Consider the following 26386-nt stretch of genomic DNA (forward strand, 5'->3'; position numbering starts at 1 on the left):
TATGACTCAGCAAAAATATAAATAAATAAAACAAATTTAAATTAAATTCATAATTTATTAATTTCATAAATTTTTGAGCAGAATATATTCTTTAGGAATCTTCCGTGTTTTCCTTCTGTTAGTGAAACTCTTGACCTTTAAAATAAACCTCTAAATAAATGTTTTTTTCTACATTTCCTTTCCCATAACTTAACTTTGATTTCAAATTTGAAATTTTCCAAGTATAATTTATTTATCGAATTTTAAACAAACATTTTAAAAATAACGTGATTTTAATGTTTTATGTAAGCACCCTCATACCCCTCCTCTCATTTGTCAGCAAAAGTAAGCAAATCACTAATCCCTCCTTTCGTTAGGTTCTTTCTTAATATTTATTTATTTATTGCACACATACATGCAGGCTTCTGTGCTGAATTACATAATTACGGCATATATGCCTTTGTTAAATAGAGAAAAAAAATAGTAGACAAGGAGAAGGACAGCACAAAAATACCTTCAGAATTACGCCCGAGTTTCGAACCAGCTACCCTCGCTAAGAAAATGAAATCTGATTTACCTTACATGAAGAATAAGTCAAGTCCTAATAATATGAAAGAATGGTAAATCATGACAATATGACAGTGAGTGTTTATTTCTCTGCAAATGATTAGGAATAAATTAAGTATACACATATTTTTTTTACAAAAAAAGTATTAACAATAAAATAATTCGCAGATACACCCAAGAACAAAGAACTCCACAAAATCATCTTCGTTTATATATCATTGTCTTTTCAACTGCGGGTTACCAGGCACCAGGAAGAACCTAAATAAAATCTGAATTCCATTGGCCAATGCAAGTTATTCTTCCTAAAATTGTAAAAATTATATACGTTTATTAATACATGAAGTTTTTGATACAATTTACAGTGCGTTCTCCAAACACCTCCCTTAATACTTATACATAAACTTTTGCCAATATTTGACGTAATGGTTATTGTTTATTTAAAAACTTCACTTTAATGAAGGTGTTTTGAGAACATTCTGTATATATATTACCACTAAAGGGTGGATATCAGTTATTCAGCAGATTATCTAGCTAATATGCAGATTAACTGAGGTGATCCGTTGAAGTGCAAAAAAAGTGTTTCATTTCTTAAACCTCCTTTATAATCTGTAAACCACCTATATAATCTGTAAACAACCTAACTAATCTGCACATTACCGACTAAAATTACTTAACCAACAGCAATGTTTCTGTATGCTTAAATTTACTCTCCATTTATTTATTTTTTGCTATCTAAAAAATAAAGTTTCTGCAATCAATTCATTGGTTGAGAGAATCATTCTCTTGGAAAACTATGATACAAATAATCAAACGATTTAAAATATTATTACAATTAAGAAGAAAAAAATTATTTTTTAATATCTAAAGAATAATGTCAATAAATATAATCAAACAATCAACAAATTAGCTAATGGAATGGAGAAACAATAGAATGCGAATGAACTTTGATACTAAAACCATTACTGAACACGTTTCCTAGGGAAATTATGGAAAACTCTTGATTCTGCTCTTTAACGGATTTTCCTAGATACTCTACAGTTTAGATAGGTGATGTGCATATTAACAACTTTTGAGCTTCAGTGGTAACTTATAAGTTTCTGCATTAATGACGAAAAGATTATTTCAACTGGTTGCACGTAGACCTGAAAACTCAGTTTTAAACGGTTCAAATTTGTAAGTGTTTAAGCAGTTGCAAGGTGTTCTGTTATGAGCACCCTTTATATATATATATTTTTAGAATCATTGTCGAACTTGGAGTCGATAATTAATTTTTAAGCGAGGAAAAAACCGAAATGCTTTTAAAATCTAACGAATTACTACTGAATAAAAACGTGAATGAAAACATTAAAACTTGTTTTATTGCCGGAAGAAACAAAGGGGGAGTTGAAAGGTGATTAATGGAAGAACTTCAAAGTTTTATCCGGCAAATAAACTGGATTTTATATTTTTAATTTTGCATTTTCTGATTTTTCAATAGTAATTTGGGAATTCTGTAAAGTGTATACTTTATTAAACTTCAATTCTTTTCAAAAATTCTAAAAAAATTTATAGAGAGTAGTCTACGGAGCATCCCGTATTGTTTAGATTGGATAGGTGACAATTTATGCGAATATATATGCACCGAAGAGCCATTACATTATGACCACCCTCCATCTATAACAATGGGTCATAATGTAATGGCTCNATATATATATATCGAAACGGGAAATTCTAGTACACCTATTTTTAATTCTAAGAATATAAAATTTAAAAAAAAATTGAGAATAAAAATAAACAAAAAAGGAAAATTCTAAATTTTTCACAGCGCTAGTTATAATTCTAAATTAAACAAAATAAAAAGAGGAAAAAAAAATTAAATGAAATTGCATTGACTATAGTTTAATGAAGCAAGAGCTGAAATTGGTTATCCTGCGCTAAACTATGACGGCATACCTGTACCCGAGGTAAGAAAATCGAAAGATGTATGTAACGAAATAAGTCTCACTTTATAAAACATGAAAATAAAATAAAAAGAATTTGTATGAAACAAGAAGAAAGAACACTGATTTATTCCTTGTACTTGACCCGAATTCCACGTGACATAAATTGATTTTGCTAGAAATTAATCTGAGCAGGTGAATGAATGTTAAAAGAAAATTTACACACCCTTTTGAGAAAAGTAGAACATTTTATGCTAAAAAAGAGCTCCTTTTTTTTTGCTTTCCCCGAAAAGTTAGTGACCGATCACCATGGTAACAAAGTGTCTTTCCTTTGTTACACTTTTATTATTCAGAGTCAGAGGAATAAGCTTACTTAATAGGAATCAACGAAATCCGACGTATTGCCATTCACCTATGAAATATTTCTTTAAAATTGGGTTTTCTTTGTTACTAGAATGTAATAATGTTCGCTTCGAATGATTAAGTGTTAACAAAGTTTAAATTTTAAAACGAAAGTGAAATAAAATTTTACTTCAATTTTTTCTCAATTTATTTTCATCTTTATATACTAATTCATAATCGAAGGGCAAAACAGTTCTTTCATACATTGCTATCATACATACACTATTAACACTAGAAAGACTAAAATACCTATATTGCCCAAAAGCAGTCAAAATGACTGCATTGTGAAAGAATAACTAATGTATAAAGAAATTTGTTTAAAATTAATTTTTAATATTTTTGATATTATTTTGAGTTACATAACAAATTATTAGTAAATATCACCAATAAAAATAATTATAAAAGTCACAAAATTCTAAGAAATTGTGTCATCATTGTTTTTCTAATTGAAATTAAAAAGCAGTCAAAATGACTTCCTTGGGCAATCTAGTGTTAATCACGTACATACACTATCAATGTTCAACTCCGCAGCCTTGTAATTTTGAGGGAAATATGCCTTCGTGGAGGACGTTTTGATGGAACTAACCCACATTTACGGATAGTAAAATCACGAAAACCTCCCACTGTTAGCCTGACGGCAAGGGGACTATAACTCATGATCTGTCAACCATTAAGGATATTTTACGTCAGCACTGTGGTCGGTGCGAGCCGGTTGTGGATTTCGCATCGACCAGCCATCGCTGGGATTCGAACCCGGTCACCTGCATTGAAAGGAGAAAGCTCTATCCCTTGCACTCCAAGATTGCTCTAATTTTAAGGCAATCGTGGCAAAATAAGGCAAACCGATCAATCAAGTGTTCACTGTATTTCTAGGAAAGATTTAGAGAAAGAGTTTTTTTTAAAAATTGTATTTCTAGAAACTCTTCTCAATTTTACTATGTTTCAAATGCTTTATTATTATTATTCCACACTTGTTTCCGTAATAAAAAATATTCCAAAATGAACTAGCTCTAATAACATAATTCTCTTTTATTTTTTAAGCTATTTTCCAATCAGAACTGAGGAGTTGGTAGTTGAAATGTTCGACTCCCCCTTCCGACTTTCTGAGATCTCGACTTATACTCAATTAAAATTTCTGAATCCCAGCAAAGTATTAATATTATTAAGTTATGGCTAATCTCAAATTATGTATTGATAATTTTTATGCATGATTAATGTTAAAAGCACTTAATTTAAATTTGTATTATAACATGGCGGTTGAAGTAATAAATTTTAAAGCCATTATAAGGATATCTCACATACACGCTCATATATATAAATGTCGTGAGACAAAAATTGTTTTGTGAATATTCATGAACTAGGAATTTATTATAAAATTCATTCACCTATAATACATTAAATTCATTCACCTATATTTTTTTTAAAATTAACTAACTTAGTGACTTAGCTAAATAAATTTGGTTTTGAAATTAATAAATGAAAAGACATTTTATTTATAATTCATTAATTTAAAATTATCAATAAGTTTAATATTTTTTTTTAATAGTTTGGTTAAACGTAAGCTCGAAAATGTTCAAATGTGATTAATTGTGTGTGGTTACCCTGTGACCCAGAATTTTTATTAAAATTTTTTCACTATTTTGTAATAATTTTTGGTCAAAATAAGTGAAAAATATTACAGGTAGCATTTTAATCATTTACGGTTATGAAATACTGTACGAAACACCAATTTTTTTCTGCGTTTGCATTAAAGGTAAAATCTTCCAAACACGGCTCACTTCCAAACTTTTTTAAATATACTTATTTACACTTATTTAGATCTAAGAGAAACAGTTACTCATCATTAAATTTATAAAATCAAGATTTTATATTTTAGTACAAAAATAATTCCAATAACCCAGCAGATATTTTTTATTAACTATGAAACTGTTTTTTATTATTAAAAAGTGCCAAAAATATATTTTTACTTTTAATTATAGAGTCAGAAAAAATACATAAGAGACAACAGTGCCCATCTGCATCAAAGGGTTAAGTAATAATTTAAATAATCGCCCTAATATTCGTTAGAGAAATAGTTTTGTTTACATAATTATTTGACTAAATAATTTTCATGAGTTAAAAATCATCCCCTCTTTTAATCTACGGAATCTAACTTGTAATTGAACCGAGTTGAAATCGAGCAAATTTTTCCTTTTCTTCACTTCGCAACCTTGATTCCAATAGGGTTGAAGTTGCTTTCACGGCCGCATAACAACATACGCAGTGAAACAGGTTTTACAGACATTAAATGCAAAAACTAAATCAGTAAATTCAAATAATTCTTTCAAAATAAAGATTTTTTTTAAAGACTTTTTGCGAATAAGTAACAATTGTTAAGGATATCTTTTCTTTGATTCATGTTACCGATTTTAATTTCCTAACGTAACATTTTAGAAGGATCCTGCAGTTTGAATGTAGATAATTCTTAAGTACTACTGTACTTACTAGTACTGTTTTTGATAAGGTGACCGGATTAATAAACCATGATTTGAGAACAAATCAGCGGAAGGTCCTCGGAAAAATTTTACGATTTGAGGCCACCACGTATTTCTGGAAAATATTAACTTACATGTGCAACGAAGATTATTTTTTTAATTGATAACTAATGTCAGGTACAGAACCATCTTCATCAAACTTGATTTCATTACTAAACAGTTTTGCAATATTTTATAATATTGTGTTAAATAAAAAAAAATTTATTTTTGTTTAAACTATTTTTAAGACGAGTATTTCGTTTTTATCTGCTAATTTTAACAAGGTGTTTTTTTGCTTTTTCGTTTGTATTCGCAGTAAGACTAAACTATCTAAAAATAAAAAAAAACATGGCATATTTCTGATTTTTTTTGTGTTATATTTTACTGCACATAAAAAAAAATATGTTTTCGGAAAAATTTGAGAACATTTTAGACCACGTGTTAAAATTTGAGAACATTTTCAGCCTTTAAAGAGTTTGAAAGTTTTTGAGGACAATCAATGCAATTCGTGGACTGTTCTCAAGATTTGTGGATGTTTGCTTACCTTAGTTTCTGAACTCTACTAGGCCTTTTCTTTTATTTCGTTTTCAGAGTCGTAGTTTTATACCAGGGGATTTTTGTGTGGTGATGTCTGTTAATACGAGTTTTTCTGGTTTTATATGGGTATAGATACTATGCTATACCGACTGTAGTTAGTCTGAGATCATAAGGGAATTTAAAAATAAATTGTGTATTTGCAAAAATAAATTAAATAAGGTTTCTAAACTTACAGGAATTGTTTCTTGTATTTCAGGCTCAGATGACTTAGCTTTAAGAATTCCTAAATCCGCTTCCAGTCTCTGTAAAGAAATTGGAAATAGTTTAATAAAGATTACTTGAATAAAAAAAATTGTGCTTAAAATTTGCATTTTGTTTCAAATTGAGTTAAATAACTTGCATTTTATAAATTAATAAAAAAATAAGAGCAAATTATATTTTTATGGAGAAAAAGATTTCACCGAAGAAGAGTAATGACGCTTAGGCATTACATTAAAAAACGACTCAATTTTTTCCCCTCCATATTCAGAGGGGTTTTTTTAAGAGGAAAAAAAACAGTGTAAGCTGATTCGAGAGTGCTATGTCCGATGGAATTTTTCTAGAAAAAACTATACGAAAAATGACCTTAAGTGGGAAATATGGATAAGTTTCAACAAATTGTAAACCTCATCGGGATATCTAGGCGTTTAAAGTTTCCTAATTCCCCAATCCTTGGAATTGCAGCACATTTAGACGTGTCCTTGTAACATCAAACGACCACACGCAAGGTGATCTGATGCAATTGGAAAAGCATCAGGTGAGAATTGGAAGGCCTCTTGGCGTCAAACGACTTCAGACAAGTAGGTTTCATACAATTAGAAAAACAGCACAGGTGAATTGGAAGGCCCATAGTATCAAACGGCCACAAATAAGATGTCTAATGTAATAAGAAAAGCAGCGCAGTATGAATTGGAAGACTTCTTTGCATCAAACGACCACAAACAAGGTGATCTGATGTAATTAGAAAGGCAGCGCGTATGAATTGGAAGACCTCTTTGCATCAAACGACCACAAACAAGGTGATCTGATACAATTAGAAAAGCAGCCCGTGCGAATTGAAAGGCCTCGTGGCATCAAACGACCACAAGCAAAATGGTCTGATGTAATTAAAAAAGCAGCACGTATGAATTGGAAGACCTCCTTGCATCAAGCGACCACAAACAAGGTGATCTGATACAATTAGAAAAGCAGCCCGTGCGAATTGAAAGGCCTCGTGGCATCAAATGACCACAAACAAAGAGGCTTGGTGTAATTAGAAGAGCAGGACGTGTAAATTGGAAGGCCTCGTGGCATGAAACGACCACAAACAAGGTGATCTGATGCAATTAGATAAGCAGCACCTGTGATTTGAAAGGTCACGTGATGTTAAACGACCCCTTACAAAGTGATTTGATGTAATCAGAAAAGCAGCAGGAGTGAATTGGAAAGCCTCGTATCAACATGGAGGTTTTCATCTCCATATAACGTAAATGAGGGTTAGCTCCAGCAAAACAAAAATCCAACACGAAGGCTAGTTAGTTCTGACTTGAGTTCAAACTTACAAGGCTATTATATAATTGAACATTGATAGCCAACCCAAACATGTGTTGACTGTTCAAAGTCGGTCATAAAGTAAAGTTAAACATTCTACATACATAGATTAGTGAAAAACTAATTGTTGCTGTTTGCACTTTCGGCTTATTTATGTGTTTTATGTTATAAAAAAAGTTCCGATTTCTCTTTTCAATTTTTCTTGAAGCAAAGTACGACTTTAATTTCGTTAAAATTTACTTTTAATAAGTGCATTTGATTTGCACAGTTGTAGAATAAACGTACCTGTGGTCTTTTAGGAGGATGCATTTTAATAAGGCTCTCTCTTTTTCTCATCTCATCAACTTCAGCACCTGAAATGCAAGCCAAGGAGAAACTCTTAAAAAAAGTGTTCTACTTTGACAAGAAAAGTTTTTAAAATAATTATTTTTAATTAAAAAGAATAATTGTGTAAGAAAGCATATTTTAGAATTTGCATTTTGATTTTGTTAGAAAAATGAAGAAATTTTGAGAATGCACTATTTTCATAGATAATTTGGATAAGCACAAATTTTATTATATAAGAAAAAGAAAAATTACCAGTATTTATCTATTAAAACTGTTATTTAAAAAACTGTTATCAATCTGTTAACAAATAAAGCATTTAAATATTATGTATATTCTGCAGTTATAAAACAGTAGTTTTTGATATTTATTAATTTACAATATTTTAAAAAATGCAACACGCAGGATTTTTTAAAATATTTTAATTATTTTTAATTTTTATCTCATAAAAAACTTAAAACATTAGAGGAAAAAAGCAAAAACTTCATGGAGGAGTAAATCATTTTTTGACTTAAAAAGCAATTTTTAGGGCGATACAGGGTTAAACGCAAAATGCTATTGCATTTTCTAGGGTACTAAAACTTGTTCGTGAATGCTACTGTAAGTTTACAAATATTAAAACAGAAGGCATCATTTTGATTTTCACACACTCGGCTTAATTATTTAAAATTGATATTTCATTTCTAACTCACCAGGAGGCTCTGGTATCAGTCCTGGTAATGTTAATAGTTGTTTTATAGGTTTGCGTCGTTCCTTTTCTGGTGGATGAGCTTGGAATATAAAAAAGACAACAACATAAGGATCGGGATTTGCACAAAAATTATGCAGTCTCAGCCTAGTTGAGTTGAGTTGTGAAGTAGGATCAAAAGATTCGTGGATAACCTCCATGCATTGCAAAAGAAGGAAAGATGTGAAAAGCTGTATATTTAAACAAAAAATTTTTTCCTTTGCGTTGCTTATTAATTTTTATGAAAGTGCAGAAAATTGAATCAAACACTTAAAAATTTTTTTTTTGTATGCTCATATACGAGATGCACCTCAATCGCTGTTCTTAATATATAATGTTTTAAAATCCTTTTCAAAAGTAAATTGAAAAAAAAAAAAAATATGAGATCAACAATTAATAGTGACGGTACCAACAGAAACGTTAGAACTAAGGAGCAAATTCTCAGACTTCTGGTTTTGGATGGCTGAATATATTACCCACGTAACTTTTCAGACACCCCTTCGTATTCAGAACTCTAAACGGTAAAGTGGTCTCAAACAAAAATATAAATTCGTACAATGTTAATTTAATACCTCTAATATAAATTTTTAGAACCCATGACAACCTTGTAAAACTAACTGTAGACTTTTAATATCTTGTTAAAAAAGACTAGTTTTAAAAAATATACTAAGTGATTTAGTTAAATGGATGACATCACATTGCGAATTTATTTTGATCCATTAGTTCATTCTTTTAAAAATGAAAAATTTTCCTAAGTTTGAAAGATGGAATCAAATTCCATGTCCGTTTCCTTAAACATGAATTTTCTGTTATGCTCAGAATAAAAGGTTCACCGACGACATGTCTACCAACAATTACAAAAGCATAAACAATTTTTTAGACTTTTATTTATTTATTTGAAGTTGTGATTTTAGGAATACCGAAATTATGATTCCTTACGCCATTTTTGTTTCAGAAATAAACTCCAGAACTACTTGATCCTACTCCACACTAACATGCAAAATATTAAAGTAGACTCCATTTTAACATGCATTGATCTGTCAAACGAAATCCAGTTAAATCAGTGAAATGAAAAACTATCACTGATATTTATTCAAGAACATAGCACTCCTTCTGGAGTTGTAAGACATTGATTCTAACTCAATGTTTGGTACAATAATTAATAACAATAATATATGAATTTTAAAAAGAAGGAAAACGCACAAATTATAAAAAAAAAAAATCGAATTTACAACAATGTATTTTTTATGAAAACAATAATAGTAAAACTCACCAACTTAATGCATAACAAAATTAAAAGTGAAAAAAAAAAAGAATTCTAAAAAAATTATCAAACAGAAGCTGTCGCCATAGCAACGCATGCAATGACGACGCATGCGCACTGTTTATTATTACTCTTGATTATTCTAGTTGAAAAGTGTGAGGACGACATCAAATTCAAACCAAGACCCATTTTGCCAAAGGGTGAAATCAAAAAGGAAGACTTAAGTAAAAAAAGAAACGGTTGAATTGGTATGAACAAGTGTAATCAATCAAAATAATGCTTTAAAAAAAGCATGGCAAATAGTGGTGAAATTAAGAAATAATTTCAACAATTAATAAGCAAAGCAAGTGAAGAGATGGCACACAATGAGAGTCATCCACGAAAGAATAAGCTGACTTACATGCTTGATTCGCCAGCTTTTCCAATAATAAAACCTAGTTTTTTTTTTTTTTTTCCGTACAACATCCATTTTGAGGAAAAGTTGGATTTGTTATTTTTATTTATTTGTTCGTTTATTGTTATTATTTTTACTTAAAACTGTCGATTAATAGTTTTTTCTTCTTCTTTCAGTTAAACGAATGCCAGTTAAGAGGGAGTCTACATTGGACACGAATTTTTTTTTTCGGAATTCACAGCACTAATTAATATTTTCATCACTACCATTTCATGTATTGACATAAAATGCTTTACTATCCTTATATAAGGTTCATAGTTATAAATATTGTACAAAAATCAACATGCTGTTGAGTTACACACTTTCTATATTGTACTACGTTTCGTATGATATTTTATATAATACTACATACTGCAAATTATTATTATCATTTTCTTTATTTTTTAGATTTTCATTTTAGATACTTTGAATAAGAGTTAATTTCACTGATAGAAAAATATTTTTCCAAGGTTCACACACTGTAAAATATGGATACTTAAATTTCACGAAAATTTCTTCGTATTTGACGAAACTGTTTCTTGATATTATGCTTCGAACGAAAATTTCGTCAAAGTGACAAAATAACTATTGTCACTTCTTCGAGAAAACAAATATCGTCATTCTATTTTTCTTTAAAAAAAAAGAGAATAAGACTCGTAGTGCCTAATGTACCGAAATTTTCTAATAATCACCTTGGCACATTGGTTTTCAACATACAGCTGGGTCAATGTCACCCTAATAACTCAAGACACCTAGAATAAAGAGATAAATTCCACTTATGTTCAAAGTGGGATTCGGTCAAGGGAGCGATCCAAAGTTTGAACCCCTTACTTTTTGCGTGATTCACGATACCTCGAGAATTTCTTAAGCGAATAGAAAAACTTTTGCACACAATTGTAACATGCGTTTATACAAAGATAATTCCATGCAGAATATAACTTCTAGAAAATATTTATTATTTTTTACTATTTCATTTAACAATAGTCGGAAAACTTTTAAATTCCAAGGTCTACAATGTTTTGTATCATTTTAAAGAATGTAATTTCAAAGGGCAAAAAACAAAATTTGAGCAAAATCGGTTAAATATTTCCTGAGAAATTAGCTTTAAAAACACGACTTTTTCGAAACTGTATAATTAGCATATTTGAGGTCGCCTCTTCCTATCTTAAAGATTGAGTCCTAGAACGTAAAGATCCGATCATTAGATCAAAAGTTATTCAGGGTGGCCTGTTTTTTATTTTGCGCACTTTACGTGAACGAACGAGATGCTACGCAGAAGTGCCAAATCTCCCTAATAAAAGCTATCACTTCGGGACACCTTGTGATTTATGACAATTCCAGAGTAGCAAAAACTAGGAAAATATTACAGTTCGAATGTTAAATGTTTCACTAATCAAAAATGTCTACCTCCTGTATCAGATACTTCTAGAGGCGCCAAATCCTTGATTTGTGTGACACTGCATGAAATGGGTTCCTCTCCTGGTGCAGCCACATCAGCTGTGCTTTTTGCGGCCCCACATCCCATATTTTTTTTTAACCTCTTATTTTATCTGAGTCATATCTGAAAAATAAACAAACAAATAGACAAACAGTAGAAAGATGAACAAACAAAGATAAACAAGTAATAAAGAGCAAAGATACATATTAAAAAAATTAGGTAACTGACATTTTCTTCGTATTAACCAATTTGGTACTCTTTCAGCAGCTATCATCGAATTTCAAATTATCGAACTTGATTTTCTTGTACTCGGGAGCTCCACTCTTGCTCGCTATCATTCGAAACCCCCGAAACTACTGACGCAGTTTAATTTGGATCGCTACGACCACTTTTTTCTCATTAGTCTTGTTTAAGTATATCTTTTGCAATCGCTCACCAGTCTTTGCTCCCCATTTTTAGGTCATTTAAATGTAAATATTTTCTGTATTTAAGAAAAATAATATATTATGGAAATAATACATTTTTACCATAAATCATTTTGTGCTTACATTTACATCAAAAATAATTTTAATTTTAGATTTAGAATACTATATTTATATATACACTTTCATCTAAAGAAAAAAAAAATCCCACTTGTGATTGCATTCTTCAGAAGAAGCGAGTAATCGAGGAGGTTGTCCCTGGCATTTTTTCACTTCTGCATGCAATGTGTTTGAACCTGGCGTAAACCTGGTCCAACTGCATGCAAACCGTTGAACTAGTCGTATATAGTGTGGCTTTCAGGAGAACTCCTCCAGACATTCTTCTTGCGTCGTGGCGGTTACTATGGTAACGAGGAAAAGTCACTTTGAATAGGGTTGTGGAGTGAGTTTTGGGCGAGGGTAAACCAATAGAGTTAGGACGTAAGTAAACCAATGGACACCATCTTTCCTCCATTTCACCCCCATTAGAGATGTGCTCTCGCTTGTTACCATAGCAACAGACAACCACAGACTTTTAGTTTGAAGTAGTTCTCCTCAAAGTCGCACTATACCTGGCCAGTGGTCGGAAAAACTACAATTTCTTGTACTTTACCACAAACGCCACTATTTTATTGCAATTATAGTTAACTACAATATTTTCTTTTTAATGTACTAATAACAGATTACTTTCCAAATGTAGTGGCTACTTTTCGGAAACAAATTTTGGTGGTGAAATCAATTTACACTCAATTTCAAAATTAAATTTAAAAAAAAAAGATTATTGAAAAAATTCATAAAAAAATGTTTAGAATGAATTAGCCAATTAATTTTTATAAATTTTTTCACCCCATTCTCAACTAATTCTTTTCTTAATAGCGATTATTTTAAGAGATGCAAGAAAATTATCTAATATTTGTGCTATTTGAAAGTGTCCAAAGCTAAAGCTAATTTAACAGAATTTTTTTTAAAAAAAATAAGTCGACATTCTCATTGTGTTCGCTGATGGACTTCAGGGTTGTAACATTCCGATATCTCTCTGCATTATTCTACACTCACTGCAATGATGTAAAACTTTTGCCATTGCGTGATCAATCTGCTGTAAGCGAATTCGCAGCATAATTATCTTCTACAATTGACTGATTTTAATAATCGATTTTTAACTTGCAAGAAAAATAGAACTCGATAATTATTCCTTGAACCCTTCGTAATGTGTTGTTTTAGGCTATAAAATTTTCAGTAAAAAATGTTCATTGACTCAATAAATAACTAAACTTGATAGGAAAATAATCCTTAGAAGACATTTAACATGTTTATGTTCTGAATTGCATTTATGCCTCATTGGTGCATGTATCGATTTTCAAATTTTCTACAAAATGTTCAATGAGAGCTTTTAATTAAAAACAATTGATTTTTTTAGATTAAAAAAAATTTTATTCAAAAAATCAATAAAATATACAGTAAAATAGTCCAGAACAATATAATTTTAGCTACAATTCACTTTTTTCCTTACCAATTTTAATAATATTTTTTATAAGATTGCTCAAATTTGCTCCTTATAATTTAAACAATAACTTCAGACTGAATGATGAAAATTCCTCAAAAGTTTGAATACATAAAAAAATACAAAATCTCACGGTTAATGGTACTTAAAAACTTGGCTAATATTCCTTCTACAGCAGATTTTACTGTTGGAAATTTTTATTTGCATGAAGTTCCTTGTATTACAAAATTTATTTCTACTTGAGACTCAATCCCGGGATAATTTTATGTTCGATTGAATTCAGTCTTACGGTATTTATTTTGTTTGGAAAAATTAGTTTCCGGCGTAATGTTCTGCCCCACGATATTTTGCCTGAAAAAGTTTTTGCCTGCGTGATGTTCCGTTCAAAAATATTTTGTCTCGCTAAGATTCTGTCCACGTGACACTCCGTCACAAGATATTTTATCCGGAACAGATTCTGTCTGAGTGATGTTCTGTCCAATAAAATTGCACGAATCCCTTTTATTGAAATTTTATTTCCACGTGAAATTCAATCCCGTGAATTTTTTTTTTTTTTTTTTTTCTAGTACGTCNTTTTTTTTTTTTTTTTTTTGCTAGTACGAAATTCTGCTCAGCGATATTTTGTCTCGAAAAAAATTTTGTGCGGAAAAGATTCTTTCGCGTTATGTTCTGTCCTATAATATTTTGTATGGAAAATTTTTCTACGCGTGATATTCTGTCCAACTATGTTTAGGCGGTGGGAAATTCTGCTCGCGTGATATTTTGACCGGTTAAGGTTCCGTCTGCGTGAAAATCTGCTCCAAGATATTTAATTCGAGAAATTTTCTGTTCATGTGACAAGATATTTTGCCCGGATAAGATTTTGTCTGAGTGTTGTTGCCAATGATATTTTGTCCGGGAAAGATTCTGTTCTCGTGATGTTCTGTCCCATAATATTTTGTCTGTGAAAAGTCCATCCGGATAATGCTTTGTTGACCGATATTTTGATTTCTATCAGAGTGATGTTTTGTCCCATAATATTTTGTTAGGGAAAAATTCCATTCGAATGATGTTTTGTTCATATAGATACAGTGCCCGCCGCTAATAAAATCACCGGATAATAAAATCAGCCGCTTTATAAAATCAAATCGGCAAGAACCGAATCGTTACAATATTAATACATGTTAAAAACATCCTTTAATAAAATCAATGCCGTCGCCTCTTAAGATCAAAATTTTGACTGCATAATAAAATCAAAAGTGCAATATTTCAGCTTTTTTTGCTCTTATTTATAAAATTTTATTTTTTCAAAGTTTAAAGATTTTTTTAGAAGAAGCAACAGTTACTCACAAACCTGTGAAACAGGTGTGGTTAGCACTTTCCTGCGATATACATAGTGTAGAGTTACATAGTGTAAGAGTGAGAGAGAAAAATGTGGGTGGTAAGCAGCGAGTTCATAGAAATCAATTTATCGATGTCAATTTCTTGACTTGAATGAAGTTTGGAGAAACCTATCTCACTCAACAGGGGGTCGAATTCTTATCTTACTTTTTATTGAATGAACCATAGAAGGGAGAGAAGTTTCTTTTGTTATCTATCTTAACAGAGAACATGAATAGATTTCCAAAAACTGTCTGTGCACATGTTCCATATTATTTAAGCCGTTTGAGTAAATTATAGTTAGAGCACATATCATTTTTAAGTTCGTTTGGTGTTAAATTTTATCAGCATGCCGAAAAGGAAGGATTTGAGTCTTAAAGATAAATTCGAAGTGTTGCAAAACTATGATAAGCTTCCTAAATGTAGTCAACGTGAAGCTTCAATGGAGATGGGGCTCATAATTGTTTCGAAGAAATGATCAGCTAGGAAGAAAATGAAATGGACGAGAATTTTTCATGTTACGTAGCTATTGACAATAACCTGCAAACATCAGGAGAAAAATCTGATTCTGAAATTATTACAGACATCAAAAATTGCAAAGTTATTTCCCATCAAGAAATGGAGGAATCAGACTTAGAAGATGAAATAAACTCATCAGTGCCATCTTCAATGGAAGTCAGAAAAGCACTTAATGTATTGCGGCAAGCTTTAGAACAAAGAGGAGGAATATCGAAAACTATAAAAACTTCTATAAACTCTCAAATGATGTTGAAAAGTTAACTTTAAATACTGCACCTCAAGCAACCATTGATCGGTTTTTTGCAAAACTTTTGTAAATTTAATCTTATGTAGGGTTTTACTTTATTAAAATAGTTAAATTAGTTAAAATAAAGCATTAATGTGGTCACTATTTCAGCTTTTAAAGTGTGTGCATTTAGAATATATCGTAAAAATGTGTTTTTTTTTCAAATGTTGAATCGCCTCTTAATAAAATCAGCCGCTTAATAAAATCAAAAGAGCATAAAACGAATGTGATTTTAATAAACGGCGGGCACCAGAGTGATATTCTGTTCCATAATATTTTGTTAGGGAAAAATTTCATCCGAATGATGCTTTGTTCGTCGATATTTTGATTTCTATCAGAGTGATAATCTGTTCCAAGATATTTTGTTAGGAAAAAATTCCATCCGAATGATGCGTTGTTCGTCGATATTTTGATTTCTATCAGAGTGATAATCTGTTCCAAGATATTTTGTTCGATAAAGTTTTTGGCCGCGTTATGTTCTGTCCCTAGATATGTTCTGTTCCTAGACTTTCTGTCTAGATTCTGTATGAAGATAATTTAATCGAATATGCGAAAGTTTTTTTTTTCTTTTACTTTAATTGACAAAATGTTGTTAAAATTAATGATAACTTGTCTTTAACACGCTAAAACAAATTCAGTTGACATTTTTGTGACAGTCCAGAACAGTCGCCTAACTCAATCAATTCCGCGGATAATGGTTTGCTTACTGTATTCAAAACTATAAAAAGACTGTCGGCTGATAATTGTTTCCTGCGTACATATAAATAACCTTATGAAAAAAGATGGCACTAAAAAGAGACAAGTGATTGCTTCGATCGCAACAAGTTTTATTGACGAATAAAAACTGTATCGATTTCTCGTTCCTTCAGTCGACTAACTTCAACAGTCTATTCGTTTCCATGGCAATAACATAAACAAACACCGTGATTCTTTTTTTGAATCATATATAAATATATTTTGAAATTGATAGATATAATAAGCAATATATAATGAAGCCGAATGAAAAGAATTTTTTTTTTTAGAATAGAGCAATTTGTCTCTGAAATTGACTTAAGTATAGATCCTAATGTACATTTTACGTTGCGTTGTTCTTTAGTTAGATGATAGTTGGTGATCCTTTTTCCTCCATGTAAATTTACGAAGAATTCTATGTACGAAATATCCTTCTTTACTAAGTTACTAATATTTTGGAATATTTTTTTTATTTATGAATTAAAATATAAGACGCTAATAAAATATAACTCGCTATTGAACCAATTTACTGCATTTTAAATTTGAAAATTAGAAATATTTTTAAAAAATTTTTTAAAGCTATTTTAATAATTTTGACGAAACTATTACTGCTTTGAACTTACTTATCAAATTTAATATTTGGAAGCTGTATCTTCGAAGCATTTTCCAAGCTATTATGATAAGTTTGACAAAAATTCTATTACTGATTTGAACTTACTGATCAAATTTAATATTTGGAAGCTGTATCTTTAAAGCATTTTCCAAGCTATTATGATAAGTTCGACAAAAATTATTAAAATAACAAAATTATTAAAATAATTTAATAATTTTGACAAAACTATTACTGATTTGAACTTACTTATCAAATTTAATATTTGGAAGCTGCATCTTTGAAGCATTTTCCAAGCTATTATGATAAGTTTGACAAAAATTATTGAAATAACAAAATTATTAAAATAATGTAATAATTTTGACAAAACTATTTCTGATTTGAACTTACTTATCAAATTTAATATTTGGAAGCTGTATCTTTAAAGCATTTTCCAAGCTATTATGATAAGTTTGACAAAAATTATTAAAATAACTTTAAACTTTGTTTCCGAACTATAAATTTGAAAATAGCAAGTATTTTTTAAAAAGTTACCAAATTTAAGAATAATGTTTATAAAATTATTAAAATAGTTCTGAGCTTGCTTACAAATTTTGCATTTGAAAGTTGCAAATATTTTTAAAACACTTTCAAAGCTATTGCTACATTATTGATAAGTTTGACAATTGACATATTGATAAGTTTGACAAAAAATATTAAAATTACTTCTAACTTTGTTTTCGAACTATAAATTTGAAAGTAGCTAGTATTTTTTAAAAAGTTACCAAATTTAAGAATAATGTTTATAAAATTATTAAAATAGTTCTGAGCTTGCTTACAAATTTTGCATTTGAAAGTTGCAAATATTTTTAAAACACTTTCAAAGCTATTGCTACTCTATTGATAAGTTTGACAATTGACATATTGATAAGTTTGACAAAAATTATTAAAATTACTTCTAATTTTGTTTCCGAACTATAAATTTGAAAGTAGAAAATATTTTTTAGAAAGTTTCCAAATTTAAGAATAATGTTTATAAAATTACTAAAATAGTTCTGAGCTTGCTAACAAATTTTGCATTTGAAAGTTGCAACTATTTTTAAAACACTTTTTAAAACAATTGACATATTGATAAGTTTGACAAAAATTATTAAAATTACTTCTAACTTTGTTTTTGAACTATAAATTTGAAAGTAGCTAGTACTTTTTTAAAAGTTACCAAATTATTGTTGATAAAATTAAAATAGTTTTGAGCTTGCTAGCGAATTTTGCATTTGAAAGTTGCAGATATTTTAAAATCACTTTCAAAGCTATTGTTACATTAATTTTGACAGAAATTATCAAAATAGCTTTGAACATTGTTGCAAAACGATAAATTTGAAAGTTTAAGTATTTTTTAATATTTTTCAAAGCTATTTAAATTTGAAGCTTTAAAAATGATTATTTGAATGCACAGTAGAATGTATTTCGATGAATAAAATAAAATAAAACATTACAAAATATTAATTAGTTACTTAATGAGGAAAAATTACTTTATAAATTCTTCGTAGATTACAGTGGAAAAATCACTTCTCTGCCTGTAAGGAACTCTTAAATAAGGTTTGTTGAAGAATCGCTTTTTAAATGTGTACTAACGGTAAGGAAAGAAAGGTATTTATTTCATACAGTAATAATTATAAAATGAAGTAGAAAAATAATACTTTCCTACTCTTCTTTTTGTCTGTTTTATTTACTTTCATTATATATTTATATTTATTATATATTTATATTATTTATTTATTTTCATTATTTTCATTTTATATTTTTATTTATTACATTTTCATTTTTTTAAAGCAACAACACTGACTCTCGCTGAACGTATTTATTATGTTTCATAAGAAGAACAAATAAATAAACAAAAAAAAATGAAATAAAATAAAAATAATTAATTTTAAAAGATTTTTTTTTTATTCCCTTGTCTACCAATGTATATTTTCTCTATATTAAAAAATCCGCTGCTTTTTTGGGTGTTCAGTTTTACGTTAAATTTTGTTTCGTTGCTCAAAAACTATAAAACTTGGAAAATTCAAAATCTGGAAGTATAATGAAAATTGTACAGTTCAAAATATGGAAGTATTATAATGAAAATTGTACAGTTCAAAATATGGAAGTATAAGGAAAATTGTACAGAGAGTGTGAAGGAATAAAAAAATTTGACACTTGCAAATCAGTTTGAGAATTATTGTTAAACTTGTAATAAAAAAAATACAATTCGGGGGGATTTGCTGACCACACAATTACAACTAACTATATACAGAGTTAAAATTTGGCTTGCTTAAAAGCGCAGTTTCCATTTTAGAAACTAATTCATTAACTCGGGTTTATACTTTTTTTTAAAAAAATAAATTCCATTTTGTTTTAATGTTTTTGCATTTTTCTTAAGGAATATTTTCTATCTCTTCATTCATTGAAAGATGCTGTTTTCGTTGTTGTTGCCTCCATAGTCACTTCATGTCACTTGCCATCCATAGACAATTGCCGAATACCAACTAGCCTGCTTGGTGAAACAAGCGAATTTAAAGCAAGGGGTGCGTTTATTGTTTTTCAGTGGCACCATCTTTGGCCAAGAATACAACTTCTGCCATACATACGTCACAGTCCGTTTATAGTCCTACATCCGGTTGATAGATCGTAATTTTAACCTGAATGACCAATCTTCAGTTCGGTACCCCCAGAAGCATTGATTTGTTATGGGAACATGGCGGTCTTTGTGATTTAACAGATTTAACGTGCAGCAGTCACCATTTTACTACTCGGGGAATCTTTGGCCAGCGAGGATCGAAATCACGACCTCTTGGTCAATTGCCCAACGTCCTAGAAATCAGGCTATCCCGGCTATTTTTGTAACTGTTCTAAGTTCGTAACAGTTAATTCTCGCTGGCCATTTTTAGAAAGCGCCCTCTTGACTAATAATGAAAATTGAGAAAAATGAGAACATGAGAAAAGAGACAGTTTTGTAAAAATTGCAAAGTGCATATGATTTAATTTTTTTAATATTTGAGAAGTTATACTACAGCGCCGTAGTGTTTAAATTTATAAAAAATATGCGAAAATTGAGAAATACACGGTGTAACAATTTTTTGTTGTTGTTACATTTATACAAATATTTCATCTTGCCTAATTCGGGTGTGGAGATTTAAAATCAGAAATTAGTTTTGCTGTTAAAAGTACAGATTTTTTTTAAATGACATTTTTTGTCGAAATGTACACGTTTTTTTTTTTTTTTTTAAAAAAACGTTATATTTCAAGGTGGTTTGCCTAAATATTGCGACAAGCTTCTAGAGAAGTTAGGGTTATCAGCATTATAATTGAATAGAAACACATATTTGACGTCGTACGCTGCTAGAGGCGCGTTTCTCTATTATAGACAGTTCAGAAGCACAGGAAGAAACATTATTACTTCGTGCTGCCGTTCCCACATGGACTTGCATCCTACCTCAGGCACGTTTGAAGGAAGAGTTTCTTTGAGTAGCCACTCTTTAGCAAACCAAGCCCCCCACTATCAGTGCAGAAACAATCAGCAATGTGTTTTACGCCTGTGTCCCCCCCCTTCCCGACTGAACCGGTTCATACCTTCATTTTCTGTTTATACCCAGAAAGAACGTCACGTCTTTCCGCAGACAAGTGGGTGCGAAGCTTTAAGAGAACGCAGTCCACCTTGGTGCACGCGTTTGTTTGAAAAATAATTTCGCCAGATGGTACTTGCCTTACCAAAATTAATTGCCATAATTATCTTGCCATTTGTTCTACATGTTCGGAGACGTGTCTTATCAACGAGCATTTTTTTATTCATGCGTAGGAATGTCACCCAGGCACTTAGCAGTTCTCACTAGTTTCGCCATTCACCAGTTTGTAATAAGGAAGCTTCCCTAGCGGTGTATGACGACATCTTAAGGCAAAGGTTCCTATGCAATTTTAATCCTGATGATGTGCTCTTACTCTCCTAGAAGTTTGTCGCAGCAATTATGTTACCTTCCGTTAGATGTAAAGATTTGAAACTTGCATATTTCGACGAAAAAATAGACTGAAAAAAATATTAACTGTAGCTTGGAGTGATATACTGATTGTAAATTTAAAACCAACGGTACGAAAGCATGTAAGATCTATAAAAAAATCTCCTGCAACAGAAAAAAAAAAGTTCTGTAGTGTTATTTATTAATTTTTAGGATTTTCATCAAAGCAGCAAAGTCTCGCCAAACTGGTGATTTTTAAGAGGTTTAATGATTTTTTAAAAAATATTTAGGCTAATTAATTTGTTTAATTTAAAGTCCTAACAATTCTTTTCGGAAAGATAGGAAATATAGTTTAAAACTTTACTGAGAGTTAGAGGCACACAAGCTATTAGTGAAAGAAATTTAAATACTAAAAAATAGTGCCGTAAATCGTAAACTAAAAAGCGACTATACTGACAAATGAAAAATAAAATGATCCAAAATTAAATAAACTAAAAATAGAATCATAAACTAAAACAGTAATAACACAAACTAACGAAAAAAAATTGATTAAAATTAAGATAAAATTGAATAAACTAAAAATACAGTCATAAACCAAAAAATTGACGATACAAACTGATGGAGAAAAAAAAAACTGATTAAAATTGGGTCAAAATTAAACAAACAAGAAAAATTTTGATTTGGAGAACTATTAAAAAGAATGAAAAAGAAGATGTTTTCCTTTATTGTAATTCTTTTTAACTTGAATCTCAGGGATTAGTTACATTTCAATCGTAATGACATGGAATTTCTTGTCATTCAATTATTTATTATATTAGAGTTATGGAAATGTACGCATTTATTTATTTATTTACTTTTTTTTTTGCTTAATATATAGCGGCAGTTTTAATCTTTTCGATATGGTCAACCATAAAATTATAAAATAAAAATGAAGCTTAGAAAAGAAAATTAAAAATTTCAAAACGTGTATTTGCTGCATTAATCTAAAATTTCAAAATAATGATTTAGCTTGGATCTTGCATCGTACTCTACTGTGTGTCTTTTTAAAAAGTTTCGTAAGAGGGAAAAATACCTATTGTGAATATATATATATGCATTGAATTTAAGAACGATATGTTTAGTGTGTAAATTTAATAAAGGCGGAACACAACCTTTTTTAGAGGGGGGGGGGGGTCACAGAATTAAGGTCAGTTCTTACACCGATTAAACGTAATCGCTGTAAATTTAATTATTCTTCACTGCCCTCGGTAGCTCAGGGGATGTCGTCTCTCAATGTAATGACTAAGGCAGAAATCCCAGAAACGGATGTTCGATTCGAATTCTGCTTTCGGCTGTTAAAGACAAAGAATTCTGTCGCTTAAGTGAGCAATATTGTAAGAAAAAGATTTATAATTGGAACACATCTTCGAACATCGTTTCCTTCGCACAATTTTAACCTCTTTATTTTAATAAGCAATTTCAGGACAGCCACCGACTAAGATATCGCTCTTTTTTTAACAAGAAAAAAAAACGCCCTGCTTTTTTTAAACTTTATTATTTATTTACTTTTATCGTTCACTTTAAAACACTGAGCAGTTTATTGATCACATGTTGTCCCCTTATGCCACTTCATGAAACAACTTACTATTAAAATCAGTATTCACTATTATCAATGTCAAAAGAAATTGCACTTCATTTTATTTTCTTCTTGCAAAAACTAGTCACGGTTTAGAAACATGTTGCTCAAACGTTTCTGTTGTAAGCATTTCGACCTCTCATAAAGTACAGAGCTACGTAATTTAGCTTAGTGGGCAAAAATACAGGGTGTTTATAAAGTCCCGGGCCCATTTTGATGTTTAATGGCTCATAAAATAATAAAGATAGATTAAAATTAACAACATAAATGGTTGGATAGGCTCAAAAAGTTTCATGACCCTTGTCAATGAACTTCCACGTGTGCCCCCATCGTCGCACGGAGAATATCAAGTCGATAGTCAATTTCACGCCATGTAGCGGCACGCATAGCGGCAGGATTTTCTGAAGCGCATAATGTTCTCCGACGAAGCATCCTTTCATGTTTCTAGCATTGTTAATCGCCATAATGTGCGCATATGGGGATCTGAAAACCCCCATGAATACCGTGAGACACAAAGGGATTCCCCAATGGTCAATGTGTGGTGTGGACTAGTGCACGACCGAATCATTAGGCCTTTCTTTTTTCCAGAAAAGATGGTCTCATCAGTCGTGTACTTAGACATGTAGGAAAACTTCGTATTTCCACAACTAGAAAAGCTTCAGCCGCATGTCTTTTTGCAACAAGATGGTGTACTACCTCATTGGGGTATCATCGTTCGTAGTTCTTTGAATGACCATTTTCCAGAAAGATGGATTGGGCGAGGAGGTCCAATTTCTAGGCCACCCAGATCACCTGATATAATGCCGCTGGACTTTTTTCTTTGGGGATTTATAAAGGACAATGTTTACAGGAGGATCGTGTCGAACATTGATGACCTAAAAGCCAGAATTACAACCGCAATAGCCTCTGTGGATGCCGACATGCTTGCCGCTATCTGGCATGAAATTGACTATCGACTTGATATTCTCTGTGCAACAAAGGGGGCACACATGGAAGTTAATTGACAAGGGTCATGAAACTTTTTGAGTCTATCTAACCATTTATGTTATTAATTTTAATCTATCTTTATTATTTTATGAGCTATTAAACATCAGGATGGGTCCGGGACTTTATAAACACCCTGTAGTATACTTTGGATATCTAATTTAAATCAAAATCATTGTTCAAAAGAAGAGAAAAGAAAATTATATTTTTAATGCTATTTTAGTATAAAATATATGTTTGCAACGAAAAGCTCGCCACAATTACGATTTTATCTCATGCTATGAATTTTCATTATAACGTACTTTTACCCAATATTTTTAGAAAATCTGTCCAATCACTAGTGAGAAAAGCGGTATGAAAAACACCCAAAACAATTTTATGCCTTTAGAAATTTGGATGTGACTCTGATGGTCGTTCTTTTAACTCTTTGCTTCCTTAGACAATCATGCACGTTTTAGGGGCTTCAGCATCGCTTTACTCATTAGTGGCTTGTTAGAATTTTAATAGCGATTTTGTATCTCCTTCGTTCAAATGCTGCTTTGTGACCCTATAATGCGTGTGTCCCCTGATGACACATTTATATTTTCATTCTTATTTTAATTGTAAAGATTTTATATATGTCTTATTTCTATTATATAAAACAAATTTGGTTTCTACTGCCTTGTGCGCTTTTCCAATTTCATTTAATGTTTCAATGTGTTTATTTAGACTCTTTTTAACTTCCTTTTTTTGAAAACCTAATAATTATGTATTAAGGGTAGTGCTACGGAACACCCTATATATGTATTTTATTTATTAATGTATGTATTGTTAAAAAGTAACAGCATCATTGCATTTATTGTACTCCGTATTTGTGAATAAACATTAACAACAGCACAATATTTGAGTCGTTATCTTACATTTTCTTATCAAATTTGCCATTGATTTCCAAATTCCAAAAATACCAATTTTTTGTGTGTTTTTGAGAATTTTTACTAATTTTTCTAATAGAAATTACAGTGCTTTTGGAGGATAATCAGAAGAATTTTAACTGCATTTTTAACTTCATCAATCACATATACACGATGGAGCTTTAATAAAATCGAACTTGTGAATTCGTTTCCGATTTTATAAAATAGCACTATAACAGAAACTGAAAGCCATTTATTACAAATGCCCTTTCATTCAAAAAGGAAGAAAAAAAATTTATATTAGATGTTGGCTGCATTTCATACTAAAATTATAAAATATCTTCTTACATTGACCAATTGCGAACAGATAATTTCAACTTTTAAAAGAAAAAGAAGAAGAAAAAAAAACAATTGCAAATGTAAGACTATTAAACAGCTTAAGGTACAATAGTTGATATTTAAACTTGCAGAGAAGTTTAAACAATTTTATCTGTTATTTTCACTGCATAATAGAAATAAAATATTGCTCAAATATAATCATTAAAAATTTAATATCCTCTAGGGTGCACAATAATGGGGGGAATCACCGAATAAATGATTGACATATCAATCAACATCATCAAAATAGAACAAAATTAATTTCCGGAAAGTCCGACGATAAACCGTAACCGAACTCTACTCATGAAAGAAGGGAAAAGAAACTCACCTGTTTCCATGTTCATGTTCCGTGACTATTCTAATAAGAACGAAGTTAATATACGAGACGCAGGGGGAGGGGGATGAATTAAACTCAAGAGCGCATGCGTTTTTATTCAAAAAGTAACGATTAGTAATGTCGTGCAACTTAGAGAGCTTTCGCTGGAAAAAATAATGTCCACTCAATGTTATGGTCAAGTTCGGACAAAGTAATTATTCTGGAGTTGCTTCTTGGAATGAGAATTGTTCGTAAATTAGACGAAGTGTCCTTTTGTAAAGCTGATTTGAATAAGTGATTTGCAGATCCATTTATAATTTTTTTTTAACTTTTATGAAAGTACTTTCTTTTAAATTGCTATTTCTCAAAGAACCTTATTCTGTGCATAATACAGATTTTTGCTATATACTTTATGAAATGAAAAATGCACTATAATTTTTATTTGCATGTTATCTTCAAAACGTTTATCGTTTGCATTAATTTTTTTAATAATTAAATAGGTTTAGGGACCGTTCACAAATGGTTTCAAACTTGAAGGTCAGGGGAGGGTTTCGTGGAATCTGCAGAAAGGAATGCAAGTGGCAATTACCATCAAATCACGCCTTTCTAGATCACAAGACCTAATAGTGGGATGGTTAATAACTATTAATTGTAAAAAAAATAATATAAGTGTTCACAAAAACTTTAAAAGTAGCGTGTACATAATTGTTAATTTTTATTTTGACATACTACTTTGATTACTATGTAACAGACTAACGCCGAGACCAGTCGAGTACTACGTAATCACTAAACGAAGGTAAGTGGTGTAGTGATTTGCTTTTTTTTTGGCTGACAAGAGGAGGAGGAGTATGAGCAAGGCTTAAAGATAATTTCCTTGTTTTCAAAATTTTTCTTGGAAAAAAAAAAAGAATGAGGCAAAAAATCTTAAAAAAAAAAAAAAAATATTCAAATTTGGAATAAAAGTAAAGAAACAGTTAGAAAAAAATTCTTCGAAGAGTTTCAGGGGACAAAAAAGTGTTAGCTAAACAGAGAAAACACAAGAGATAATTCTTAAAGAATTTTTTGCTCAAACTTTTATAAAATTAATGAAAA

At 30.5% G+C, this 26386-nt stretch overlaps 1 protein-coding gene across 1 annotated transcript; it reads right to left on the reverse strand.

Annotated features, from left to right (window-relative positions):
* Positions 1 to 607: 607 nt before the first annotated feature.
* On the reverse strand, positions 608 to 25448 carry LOC107448300 (uncharacterized). The gene is made up of 6 exons (XM_016063441.3): positions 25307 to 25448; positions 11642 to 11795; positions 8503 to 8580; positions 7772 to 7839; positions 6151 to 6219; positions 608 to 848 (listed from the first exon to the last, which is right to left on the reverse strand). The coding sequence occupies exons 2-6, from the start codon at positions 11757 to 11759 to the stop codon at positions 840 to 842; spliced, it is 342 nt and encodes a 113-aa protein (XP_015918927.1). The 5' UTR covers positions 11760 to 11795; positions 25307 to 25448; the 3' UTR covers positions 608 to 839.
* Between the last annotated feature and the right edge of the window lie 938 nt (positions 25449 to 26386).

The sequence above is a fragment of the Parasteatoda tepidariorum genome, chromosome 6, assembly GCF_043381705.1.
Source record: "Parasteatoda tepidariorum isolate YZ-2023 chromosome 6, CAS_Ptep_4.0, whole genome shotgun sequence".
NCBI lineage: Eukaryota > Metazoa > Arthropoda > Arachnida > Araneae > Theridiidae > Parasteatoda > Parasteatoda tepidariorum.

Bases quoted from the DNA above. Each gene is read 5' to 3' on its own strand.
- LOC107448300 (XM_016063441.3), bottom strand. From the start codon at position 11,759: ATGGGATGTGGGGCCGCAAAAAGCACAGCTGATGTGGCTGCACCAGGA. The intron at 8,581-11,641 runs GTAGACATTTTT...TTATATTCCAAG, and splicing joins AGAAGTATCTGATACAGGAG to CTCATCCACCAGAAAAGGAA. The intron at 7,840-8,502 runs GTGAGTTAGAAA...CTTGCATTTCAG, and splicing joins ACTGATACCAGAGCCTCCTG to GTGCTGAAGTTGATGAGATG.